This window comes from Podarcis tiliguerta (genome assembly GCF_965153285.1).
Source record: "Podarcis tiliguerta genome assembly, chromosome: Z".
In the NCBI taxonomy this organism is placed as follows: Eukaryota; Metazoa; Chordata; class Lepidosauria; order Squamata; family Lacertidae; genus Podarcis; species Podarcis tiliguerta.
The window spans coordinates 28,667,251-28,680,735 of NC_139553.1; the positions used below are offsets into that span (position 1 = coordinate 28,667,251).

Genomic DNA, 13,485 nt, shown 5'->3' on the forward strand with positions numbered 1-13,485 from the left:
CAGTTTCTTTTTCTTGTACTCCTTTTTTGTACTTTGTATTAAAAGTTTGGCGAAGGGCTGTAGCTCTGTCGTAGAGCATCTGCTTTGCACACAGAAAGCCCCAGGATCAATCCCTGGCGTCTCTAGGTAGTCAGTGTAAACAATACTGAGCTACATGGACCAATGATCTGACTCAGCATAAAACAGCTTCATATATAAATGGTTACAAATATAACAGTTACAAACAGGTTAAAAAGCCTGCCAATCTCCCAAGACCCCCAAAGGTTTTCTGATTAAATTTAAAACCATGTCTTCTTCTTCTCTGGTGATCACTCGTAGCCAAGATAGATTGTCTTCCATGATACTGTCTTAACAGTGAGTCCGTAAGTGAACGTGGAGGCCAATTCTGGATCCACACGTCCTTCCACAGTGGGGACATAGGTTTCCAGGCGGGAGTTGATCACGGTGAGGATTTGCCAAGTGTGCCTTCCTCTTAACAGGTTTCTCCCTTTCGTCCTGGGTTTGAGCGTCTTCAAACACCTTTGGTAAAGGCTGTTCTCCATTTGGAGCGCTTGCAGTCCAGTGTTTCTCAATTGTTGGTGTTTATAGCACATTTTTTAGTGGGACGCGTTGTGGCACTGTGGGTTAAACCACAGAACCTAGGACTTGCCGATCAGAAAGTCAGCAGTTCGAATGCCCGCTATGGGGTGAGCTCCCATTGCTTGGTCTCTGCTCCTGTCAACCTAGCAGTTCGAAAGCACGTCAAAGTGCAAGTAGATAAATAGGTACCACTCCAGAGGGAAGGTAAACAGCATTTCCGTGCGCTGCTCTGGTTCGCCAGAAGCGGCTTAGTCATGCTGGCCACATGCTGTACGCTGGCTCCCTTGGCCAATAAAGCGAGATGAGCGCCACAACCCCAGAGTTGGTCATGACTGGACCTAATGGTCAGGGGTCCCTTTCCCTTTTTTTTTTATAGCACATTTTTAAAGATTTACCTTGATAAAGTCTTTAAACCTCTTGTGTTGTCCACCGGTATTTCACTTTCCATTCTTAAGTTGGGATAGAGTAGTTGCTTTGGAAGACTATAATCAGGCATCTGAACAACATGACCAGTCCAATGAAGTTGATGTTGAAGAATCATTGCTTTGACGCTGGTGATCTTTGCTTCATCCAGTACACTGGCATTAGTTTGCCTGTCTTCCCAAAGGATGTGTAAAAGTGTTCAGAGACACTATTGATGGAATCTTTTGATGAGTTAAAACCATGTAATAAGTTGCCCAGTGTGTAGAAACCATGCAGTATGCTCATATTCTAACCCCTTTCTCCTGTTTTCTTGTGGCTGATCTGGAGCTTTCTGTGTTATTCCCTTGGTACTCATAAGACGAGACTCTGCTTTAGGTGCCTGGCCTTTATGACTTGAAGACATGCAAAATGTTTTGCCCTTAATGGCAGCTCCTTGGCTAACTTCACTTTGGTTCTCCCATGTGACCTGCCCGAGATCTGTGACCTTTGGTGGGGGAGGCTTTGCATTAAAGAGCTAGGCTGATTACATCACAGGGGGAATTGAAAAGCCTCCCGCTGGCTCCGTTAAACACTAGTAATTTCTCAACTGCGGTTGCAAAATTACTAGTTTCCTCTGTTACACTTGGCAGTATAGAGTCAACCTGACTGAATCCAGCAATGTGTTCTGTGTCGCTGATGATGGTTAATTAATAATAATAATTGAAAGGAAATGGTGTATCTGGGTGGTCTATTTTTCATTATCCTTTCCCTTCCAGGGGTCGGAGCACCAGCTGTCACTTAAAAACAGCAACTCTACCTTACCAAAATACAGTATACTGTATTTGGTTAAGCAGTGTACACGCTTGAACTTTCCCTGGTGCAAATTGGATCCAGACCCACTAAAATGTGGAAATGTGTAGCTTCCCCTTTTGCCTTTGGCTTCCTGTTTGAGTTAATTTAGATTTCCATCATTCAAGACACAGAAAGCTTTGGGATTTACCGGTGTCATCCTGTGCAATGCCTGCTCAGAAATAATTTCCATTCACTCCAGGCAAATCTGTACAGGATTGCAGCATCAATCTCCTCCCATGTTTTTATTCAAATTTTTCATTTTTAAATAGGATGCTGATTATTAAAGAGTACTGCTTCAAAAGATAAGATAGTGATTTGATGGTTTGGGGTTTTGTTTTTTTAAAAAAATGATTTATACACCACCTAATTTTTTTAAAAAAATCCAAATCCTCTAACTGGTTTGCAGTTTTAAAAACTGGCAGTTTTAAAAACAAATATTGGGTAGATTTCAGAAGATGTTGAAAACAGTACAGTGAAGGTGGCTACCCAGAGAATAGGGGAGCGTGCCACACTAAAAGACTGATTCATTACAAGCACAGAAAAGTTACGGAAAGATGCATGGCCTCTCATTTCTGTAGTACAACTTGATAGCAAGAAATGAGATGCTCACTGTTGGCATCTTCCAGGGTGTCAGTTGGGCAGTGGGGGGGAACATCTGTGTCTTCTGCAAGTATCAGATGTTGTGCCTCTTGACCTAGTGGGCAATTATCCAATCCTTTTAGAACCTGGAGGAGGAAGGAACAGAGTAGGAGTTTAAAGATGCATGTATTGCTGTTGCCATGGATACTGAGACATACTGTCTTGGCACCATGTTCAAGCTATACATTGTTAATGTTAGAAATTTTGGAGCTTAATGCTGTATTTGGGAGCTAGACGTTTGCCAGACATTCGGATTCCCAGCCCGCACTAGATATGACAACTTTTCAAGGAAGCTCTTCTCATGAAGGGTGGGTAAGAAATAGAATATAATTACTATCACACACACACACACTTTAAAAACTGTCCTGCCTTTTTATACGCTCAAGGTAGTTTATAAAAATGCAACTTAGCAATTAAGGGGGGGGAATCCTAAAAAACAGTAAGATATAATCTTCACTTTAGTTCCACAAAAAAATTATGCTTACAATAGTGGTGTGTAGCTTTTATCAATGAAAACAGCAATACATCATAAAATCAACAATTGCGAGAACAATTTCATATTAACACCAATAATAAAAGAGTAGTGTATATGTTACAATAAAAAACTGTTCAATCACATCCAAAAAAACCACACCCCAAGTTTTTTTTTAAAAAATCTTGGCTAGGTTACGTTTGCATAGGTAGTACAGTGGTACCTCGGGCTAAGTACTTAATTCGTTCCGGAGGTCCGTTCTTAACCTGAAACTGTTCTTAACCTGAAGCACCACTTTAGCTAATGGGGCCTCCTGCTGCTGCCGTGCCACCGGAGCACGATTTCTGTTCTCATCCTGAAGCAAAGTTCTTAACCTTAGGTACTGTTTATGGGTTAGCGGAGTCTGTAACCTGAAGTGTATGTAACCTGAAGCGTATGTAACCTGAGGTACCACTGTATACAAATAAAACTTTTTCTTGAGGCTAATTGAAACAAGCAATCCTGTGATGTCGAAATACATCAATAAATCCAACTCATTGTCACTCCAAACGGGGGTGCCAACCTGAATAAAATATGTGGGGTGGTCTCTTGGTAAGCCCGCCCTGTATAATCAATCACATGATGCAGTGCTTGGGTGCCATTTAAAGGGCAATGCCCATCAACTGGGGGGGGGGGGCAGCCCATTCAAATATTTTATTTGGGGTGGGGGTTGAAGATCCCTTGGCCCCTGGGAGTTGGCTCCTATGATTCCAAAGCCTTTCCAGACATGTGGGCTTTGTACCAATTTCTGAATGGCAGAAGTATATAACTAAGTCGCCTAAGGGGAGAGCATTCAACCACTATGGGGCCATCACCCCAAAGGCCCTCATTTGAGCAATGGGTGGCATTGCTTCCTGTATTGAGGGAACATGGAATTAAATCTATGAAAATGATGTTAATAGGCAAGCAGGTTCCAACAAACTTTCTGGAGGCATCTGGCTGTGAGAACAGAAAACTGAACTAGTTAGGCCTTTGATCTGTTCCTACAAGATTGCACGATGTGGTCCAAAAAGCTAGTTGATATAACTTACTAAAGCTGAATGGATTGGGATCTAGTCATTGTCCAAACTGGGAGACTGACTTGGGAGTCCATATATGTTGCCTTGAGTTCCAAGGAAGAAATTTAGAGGGGAATTATTAAAAGCACCAAAATGTTCTAAGCACTGCACATATATTAAAAGATAAGACAGCCTCTTGAAGGCATGATAAAAAAGGAAGAAAGAAAAAGGAATGAGGTGGGAAAAGGAAAGCTAGCAGTTTCTCCTTTATTGGCCAATAAGAGCCAGGTTGGTCTCTTGCTTAACATGATGCTTTTTTCAGGAGGCATGGAGTGCAGCTCCCAGCAGCCTTTGGGGCCCTGGCTGATGGCACAGGCCAGAGTATGCCTCATTTTTGTTTTGTGGTCCTAGGGCAACTGGCAGTGGGAGTAGAGTGTTCTTTCTTGAAGGAAGGGGGAAGCAACTCAATCAACCCCACCTGCAAATGCAGCTAACCTGGGGCCTAGTTATCTTTAGAGAACACTTCTCCCTGCATGAGCCCCCAGCTACCATATCTCAACGACTAGCCCAGGGTTCACCAGCCTTTTTAGATTTTGGGGTGAGCGCCTTCTGGTTACTCCCCAGATCAGCCCCTCCCTGAGAGAGTTGGGGGGGAGAGAACAAACATTTTGCTTTTCCAAAGTGTAAACATTGGAACCAGTAGAATTAAGCTGAGTCTTGAAAAGGATGTAGAGTTGAAAAAGGAAGTGGGAAGGAGTGTCACATTTCCAACTTCTTAAACTTTTCAATGGAGAGGAAGATAACTGTCTTCACAACCAAGGGGGCATTGAGTGAGAATGGTTTTTGCAAGTGCGAGGGGAAGACTTCAATGGGATCTACTGTGCCCAAGGGTGCCATGTTGGTGACCCTTAGATGAGCCATTCTAACTGGATTGTTATTGCTGGAATGTTGATTCTCTTTCTGCTTTTTTTTAATCTGAAAGAACTATGACGATTTCTTCGAAGCTAGAGAGAATAATGCGGTATACGCCTTTTTAGGCTTGACTGCCCCACCTGGTTCCAAGGTATGTATAATTTCATCTTGATGCCTGCTTATTTTCCCCCAGGTATTTGCATAAATATTTTCACTTCTTTAGTAAAACATCGTAACAGTTCTAAAGGAAGATTTCTACATGTTTTCAGAAAGTCAAGCTACGTGCTTTTGCAGAAAGCATCTATGGAAGATCACTATCCAGATAATGACTGCAGCATTGGGGGCACCTAACCCTCTGCACCATTGTCCCACTGAAAATCATCCCACCTCCAACACACACACACACACACACACACAGAGAGAGAGAGAGAGAGAGAGAGAGAGAGAGAGAGAGATGCTGATAATTGCCCCAGTGGTGCTGTGTATTGCTGGTATACCCTTGATGGGGCAGTATTGCAGGGAGGAAAGGGTTAAACCTCCCCTCCCCCAACCTTAGCCTTGATCCAGGTTGGCTGCTTTTTCTGGCAGAAAGTAGACTGCTTAAATCCTGTGCTTACCATAAAGTGTAGGAAAGAGAGGAGGTGGGTAGGGAAACAATCCACAAGAGGGGACAGAAGAGGGAGTCCTTAAAAATCAGAACTTGCTAAAGCGTTTGTTGTAAAGGTGAATGTTAGCTGTGAAATATCTGAACATTCTTGGAACGTGCTGTCTCTTTGTAATAGACTTTTGCCTTAGGTAGTTTACAGACTTGTTTTGCGTAGCTGTCTAGGTTAGTTAAGCACTGGATTCCTGTGAGAGGTCTTGAAATGGGAAAATTCTTTTCTGATTTCAATCAGATGAGATAGGACTAGCTTGCCTGCTAGCATTCTTCTATGTAAACACGTTTGAAGAGTAATTGATTCACTATCAAGTGTTCACAGTGCTTGCTACATTTTCTCTCCAGCCCACCTTTTGATCTGGTAAGTTGGTTCTTAAGGTTATTGTTCTTAAGGTTATTAGCTGTCATGCTTATTGACTCCTTGAATTTAAAAGGGGGAGGATTTGAAAATATTTAGCATTTGTATTGTGAACCATTGCTTTTTGTGTATGTGTGTGTTTTGGTTATATCTCTCGCACACAGAGAGACACACACCAGTTTCCCTGAAAAGAAACTGTGGGGGATATACCTTGACTTTTCAAAACCTAGCTACTGAATTGCCGATTGTAGGATTTGAGTATACACAAAAAATGTTCATGTGATGTCCTTGCAAACACACCTGAAAGTCAGGATTGGCCCTGCTAAGTACATACTGTATGTGCTGAAAACCTGGGTGGTTGTTTTACACGCGTGCGCGCGCGCGCACACACACACACTTATAAATTTGTTTAAAACATACCCAAAACAACAACTTAGTGCAAAATAAAAAAATCAAGGTTTCTAAAATGGAGACATCTAGAAATGTGCTGGTTTAAAAACTCATCACCAACAACAGCAAAAAATGGAGTTCACAATCCAGGAAACACATAGGAATGTAGCTGGTGAGCATCTCTAGGGAGGACATTCTAGGTTTGCTGTTGCACAAATTAGAATGGAACTTAAAACTTTTGACAGATGTAGGATAAAGAGACATTGGAACTCTTCCAGGGGTGCTGGTTCCTATTGGGACCAGTAGGGCGGTAGGAAGGTAGGTACAGCTAGAACAATGATAGCCAGAGCCCACTAATTTTAGCTTTGTACCCATCCTCCTCCTTCCTGCTGAGCTCTGCAAGTGGTAGACCAGGACTAAGGAGGAGGAAGATGGGAGGCAGGACCACCTCTGGCTTGGTCTGAAAGTAAGAAGGGCTGCAGTTGGTGGGGCAGTATCCTGTCTACCCTAATGGATCAGCCTCTATTCAGATGCTCTGAGCCCACCTTGAAACATGAACTTGCAGGCATTTGAGTGACTTGGGCTGTGATCCTAACCCCACATCTCTGGGCGTAAGCCCAATTGAATTCAGTGGGACTTGCTTCTGAGCAGATATGGTTAGGATTGCATGGCCGAGTACTAGTTGAAGCCCTGCCATCTTGCCCTTTCCCACTGGTTCCATGGCCTCCTACTGCCAGCCACTCCCTGCCCGCTGTTGTTGCAGAAGGCAGAAGCAGCAATGAGCAACAGAGCCAGTGTGAAAGGGGCAAGACTATGCAGTTCCAGCCGGTGTTTGAGCTAGTCTGCCTTTTAAGTCCTATGCTAGCACACAGTGTCTCCTTGGGCCTGTGAGTGATAAGCTGAGATCAGTGGGAATTCTGCCATTTACACAATGTGGCTTTGTTATTTGCCCAAGTAGCGCCACAATTTTTCCTTTCTTGTCTGTCATCAAAACAAACACACGTGTCCAAGTTGCCATTGTTTTGTTTCAATAGTAATAACACCCTTGCATTTTGTTTATTTATGACGTTGTTGTTGTTGTTCTAGGAGGCAGAAGCCCTGGCGAAGCAACAAGCGTGAATATTTCCCCCTGTGCCTAAAGCCTTAAATCTTCTGCGAAGGGAAATTTCAACAGCTTTTTGATACAGTAGCAAAATTATCTATGCTTCAAGAATTCCGCCCTACCCCCACCCCCTATGCTGATTGCTGCACACGGCATCCCCACTATACATGAATATAAAATGGAAAATGCCAAGTGAAAACTCAAACTTGCCATGAAGACAAAGGGTGTCATTAAAGGAAGTGTTTAGAAATAATGAATTTCCCCCCACTTGTTCACCCAAGTGGTGCAATCTGCTTTTTGGCAATAGTGTAATTTTTTATTTTATTTTTTGTAAACTTAAAAAAACACCCCAACTTATTTTACTATTAGTAATGCAAATCTGTAGTTATACTTGTAGATCCAACCGCTGAAACAGCAGCAAATAATTCTGTTAATCAACGCCAGTGCCTCAAAAACATTACTGAAAAATAATGTTGGTGTTTCTTTAAATGTGATTTTTGAAATAAAAAAAGTTAATGTGTAGTGTAGTAATAGTTGTAGTTGCTTGCTGAGGTTAGGGTATTTCTTCATTTGTAGGATGCATTTTGAAATTGTCTACTGTAATTTTTCAGCACACAGCTTAGACCTTTATTAAAAATGCCTTATAGTTTTCATTGGAGTGACCAATGTGAGGAATTCTCACAAACTCAAGGTTTGGTTACATTATATCTGCTTTTCAAGGACCTGAAAATGCCTACTTGTGTAAGATTTTAGTGCAGTCATGGTGAAATGTACATAACAAACCATAATACAAATAAGCCAAAAAAACACAAGAAATAAACCTGCTCTGGCCCTCATCTTCTGTAAAATTTGAAGCCTTTCATGCGACATTTTGCAAAAAAAAAAAAATCCATTCCACTTTGCTCGTGTATGTATTAGAACTTGAAAAGCATAATCAAGTTATTGCTATTTGGAATAATAGTCATTCTGAGTAAATCTTCGCTGCTTTGTAGGAAGAGAGATACTGAGAAAAAATGCCACCTCTACAGATTTGTCGGCATGGATTTGCAATGCCATGAATCTGCTTTCAGCAATCTTTGCTCATCGTGTTGATTTTCATTTAGTGCAATATTGAGCTGTTATCATGCAACAGGCAATAACCTCACTCAGAAGCATTCTGGGCGACTGATTCATCGAGGCCTCTAAGTTGGAAAGTAATCTTGAAGACTGTGTGCCAAAGCTCTGATCCAGTGATATCTTGCCAAACACCTTTTGTCTACTGGCCACAATTTATCTCTTGTCCCCTTGTATATTGAACAAAGATGCTTTCTAATCTGTTGATTTTGACCTTAATAGTCTGCTTGATCCTTGTTACCAAGTATTTTCTTTTCAAGGGTTTCCCCCCACTCCCTTTAATTGGTGTGTTTATGAATGGGATTCATACCAATTTGCAGGACTGTCCACTGTATGCAAGCGCTCTGAGAATCAGGTTTCCTTTTTAGACATAGTGTAGCTTGTCACCATCTTATCATTTGTTAGACCTGGGTGATGAGTTTGAGGAGTAAAGTCTCCATACTCCAGAATATTTTGAGAAGACAGTGAAGTTTAAAAGAGAAAGCAGTTATGTGACTTCCTTCGCTGACCTGTTCCCCCCCCCCCAATAGAAAATGTTGGATGCAATGTTTGAAGAAATGGGTGCAGTCCAAAAGCAGCTGCTGCCTTATTTTACAAGCTCTGTAATGTAAAAGAGTTGGAAGCACAGCAGTTTATGGAGTAGCTTTCAATATTTGCTTTAGCCCAAATGCTGTTTCTGAGCAGGTTTCTTAGTATGAGCTCTGTTTGGATTGGAAAATATGTTTCTTTCTCCCCTCTTCTGCATGGATTCTCCTTTCTGTCTCCTTTGGGATGTGATTATAGTAGCTTGCAGTGACATCTGAATCAGAAAACTATGGGTTATTGCTTGCTTGCAAGCTATGGGTTGCAAACCTACTTCAGTCCATAGTCTCAGATCGTTGCTTAGAGGGTCTTGCTGTCCATTCTTTTCCTAATTATTCATACCAATGAAACAAGAAACCAGGACCACTTCCAGACAACTGCAGTTGGGATTCAGTTGCATGTCAGCAAATTTAGGCTACACCTTTAATGTGGATTTGGCACTCCTGAACAATAAATCTACTTCCCCCACTCCAAATGATTTTCTTTCGAAAGGATGTGATTGGAAAATGCACTGTAAATTGTAGCATAACAGATGTTTGACATGATGTAATGTAACCTTCCCCCCCCCCAAAAAAAATACAGAATGAATGCTTGACAACAGTGCACACCATATAACTTGCCCACAAACTTTGTGCAAACAAATGAGGTAGAATGCCCAATAAGTCACTTGTCTGGAAGTGACCTAGGAAATGGAAGTGCGACCAGTGCACAAGATAGAAGGAGGGCTACAGAAATCCATAGCATGTTCTTCATTCTCTGGGACTTAATCAGGGGATGAGGAACCTCAGGCCTGGGAAGCAAATGTACCTTATCTGTGAGACTATTCTCAAGCCCGCTTTATACCTATTTAGTGTTTTTGCCAGAATATAATGTGCCCTTAAGCTCTGATCGTGCTTCTTGCTTTCCTAGATGAAAGATACGGAGGGATATATAAGCAAATTGTTGTTCCACTTTTGCTTCTGTCATCACCACTGGTATGCGGCCCCCAGAAGGTTGTCTAGAAGGTCATGTGGCCCTTTGGCTGAAGAAGGTTCCCCAATCCAGATTAATCATTCATGTTTCAACCAGATTAGGGATATATAGGTAGCAGTTTTAATAACTGAAGCAGGTGGCCTACGCCCATGGGGACCAGATTCACACATTGTATTTGCCCATGTGTGCCCAAAGTGATGTAGGACTGCAGAAAGTAGGGTGAACCAATGGTTTCTTTTCATGTTTTGCCATACAGTAGGAAGCCATCCCTTTTTGCCTGTCTCTTTCTTTGTCCTCCAGTGAATTAGCATCTGGAGACGCTCCAGCTCTAACTGCACTCTGTAGTAAATTGAGTCAAGGGTGGGATAGGATTATTCCTGTTGGAAGGACAAAAGCATGAACACATTGCATCGGAAAGAACAGTGGTGGCCTATTGAAGTTGTGGTCCATATATTGAGCTTGAACAGATGCATATTTTTAAGTTTCTTGCATGCATTTTAGAAACTTTGGACAATGTTGTGGATGTTGTTTTTCAGTTGCTCACTTTTACAAGTGGGATAAAAAATTGCTTTCCTTAAAAACGTGGCTGTTTTAGGACATGTAAATTTAACTCACACGGAGTCAGCACTGGGAAAATAGTGCTTCTAAATTGGAATGTAAGTCCCCACTTCTCTCTGTGTTGAATGGTGTGCAATGGTACAAGATCTTGAGTTCATGAGTCCCCTTAACACCTTCACTCTCCTTCCCTGGAATGTGGCTTCTTCCAAACACAGTATGGGAGGGTGGGAACAAATATTCTTACGTGAATCATCATAACTTGGCAGTCTTGGGGGTATGACAGCAGGGAATATCACAGCCAATTTCAGGAAGCAATTTTGACATTTCCTTTTTATTGTCATTTCTACAACCACTAAGGCAACGGAACATCTTAAATTGTCATATTGACTCATGCCATAGTATTGCAATAAAGCAATTCCAAACAGCCTGCAAATTTAAAATTGTTTGTGTTTTGTTTTGTTTTTTTAAAAAAAGAATTCGCAAACCCATAGAATTCCTGCAAAAACAGCACCTGTGAATGTTGGGTAAATGTATTCATAGAATATTGATACTTTTCCAGTAAGAGGCAATGGCTAGTAGTTGGTGCCATCATATTATAATGGAATTCTCTGTCTTAGGGTATAGCTACGATTGTGTCTTAAATGAATTTAACTGCCAATTAGATAAATTCACAGAAGGCAGACCTATCCATGCCTGTTAGCTACAGTTGCTAAAATGGAACCTCCAGTTGATCTCTTTAGTATCAGTGGCTAAGATCCGAAGTTGAGCAGGATAGCTGCCTACACTTGCTGGAAGCTTCCAACCAATCACTATTTGGAAACTAGCTGCTAGAAGAGGTCTTATGTTCATATCAAAGGTCAAAGTAAGTACAAGCTTTCATCCGTGATGTGAGCCGAACCCTGCTGCTGCTGTTGCTTCTAGGATTCAGTTTTGTTCAGTCACAGCCATTGTGCCCAGTTTTGATCTTGGTCCTACTGTGAATCCCAGTTCAGGACAACTTTATCATGTGTTCTGGGAAGAAAATGTTCAATTCTGAATGTTAGTGTGCCATTTATTATCCCTGGACTGCTTTGCAGGTTCAGGTAGCAAGCAATGATTCCAGGAGATATGGTGAAAAATCTACAACAAGCATTATTGCTAGCTTGTTAAAGAAAAAAAGATTGTGTAGTTCAGGCTGCCTTGATGGCAATCTTAGGGCACAATAATCCAGCAAGAGGCTAATTCTCATTGAGGTATACCCCTTTAGGTGATTCATTGTTGTCCCATTCTAAAATGGTAGCACTACTACTACAGTGGTACCTTGGTTTTCAAACAATCCATTCTGGAAGACTGTTCGAGGTCTGAAATGTTCGAAAACCAAGGACTGACAGCTATATTGCACTCAACAGAAGCCGCGTAGCATGTTCAACTTCCGAGGTTTGTTTGAAAACCGAAATGTTCGACTTCCGAGATGTTTGAAAACCAAGGTACTACTGTACTACTATATAATTCATTCTGTGACTATAGGCCATAACTACATCATGCAAAAAGAAAATTCCCTGTTTACATGGAGGGTGTGGTTTGTTTGTATGGAACGACATTCAGTCATGCATGGCACACCTGCATCTTGAAAAAGTAGGCAACCCCAGATGTACATTCAGCAGCACCGTGAGAACTAAGCCAACATCTCCTTTATAAGCATTTGCCTTTAAACTGCTTTTTCTGACTTGGTAAAATTGAATTCTTGTGCTTTATATTTAAAACCTGAGATAATGTACTCTTTCCTCAAGTAAAGACTTTCTTGTTTTTATTAATAATAATCAGGCTTGTCATTTTTAACTATCTTGGGGTTGTTTTTTAAGGTTTTTTTTTTAAAAAAATACCGTAATGACTGCCTTTCCTGTTTTTAATGGGGTTTTAAAAAAAATCCTTCTGTCCCCTTCTGTGATCATTCTGGGTCCTGGATTAGGAAATCAAATCACAGGATGTTCTGGTTCTCTCTTAATATATATATTTTTCACAATTGCTGATTTCTTTGAAGGGTATTTTGTCTTTCTGCTAAGTTAGTCTTAATAATGGTAATCAACACACAGCAATGAAAATCGATTTCAAAAAAATCTGTAGTAACAGATGTACTTCTGCATCTTTCCGTTCACTCTGTTTTGTGTTACAGTAGTATGAATTTCATAATAAAGATTTCTACCTGACACATACACAAGCTTTACTGGTGTCTTGTTTATTTGTAATATCTAACATGCTTCCATGTTAGAGAGACTGTGGCCTTCAGCTTTTCCCTTTCCCTTTGCTCCAGCCTACAACAGGGGATCCCACTTCTACTGTGTTCTCTTATATTTAATCACATATTATAAAAGCAAACAGAAATGAAGCCCAAATGGGCCACTGAAAAACAAGAGGGAAAATATTGGCAAGTACTGAAAAACCCTGAGATCTGCTAAAGTATCCACCAAAAGAGTCACAAAATCTTGGCTGATGGAGGGGTAGATGATGTTGGGAGGAGAATGGCTTGCAGTAGCTCTGCACAAGAGTGTTTTGGTTTAGGAAGTGATGATGAACAGCAGCATTTTGGTCCAAACTACATGTGACATTGAAGACAGGAGTGCCTGGCGTGCTCTGGTCCATGGGGTCACGAAGAGTCGGACACGACTAAACGACTAAACAACAACAACAAACATGACATTAGGGACGCGGGTGGCGCTGTGGGTTAAACCACAGAGCCTGGGACTTGCTGATCAGAAGGTCGGCAGTTCGAATCCCCGCGATGGGGTGAGCTCCCGTTGCTCGGTCCCTGCTCCTGCCAACCTAGCATTTCGAAAGCACGTCAAGGTGCAAGTAGATAAATAGGTACTGCTCCGGCGGGAA

The 13,485-nt window shown here is 41.5% G+C and overlaps 1 protein-coding gene across 2 annotated transcripts in view; it reads left to right on the forward strand.

Moving 5' to 3' along the window:
- The window catches only part of SH3BGRL (SH3 domain binding glutamate rich protein like), a 39,687-nt gene extending 26,867 nt beyond the window's left edge, over positions 1 to 12,820 (forward strand). The window contains exons 3-5 of one of the 2 annotated variants that reach the window (XR_014507271.1): positions 4,964 to 5,044; positions 7,386 to 11,904; positions 12,093 to 12,820. Coding sequence is in view for 1 of the 2 variants with exons in the window: in XM_083424158.1 (XP_083280284.1) it covers positions 4,964 to 5,044; positions 7,386 to 7,418 (114 nt within the window). In the remaining variant the exon portion in view is untranslated. Of the gene's footprint in view, positions 1 to 4,963; positions 5,045 to 7,385 lie in introns of both variants that reach the window. The other variant, XM_083424158.1, reaches the window with a different exon arrangement.
- Positions 12,821 to 13,485: the final 665 nt, after the last annotated feature.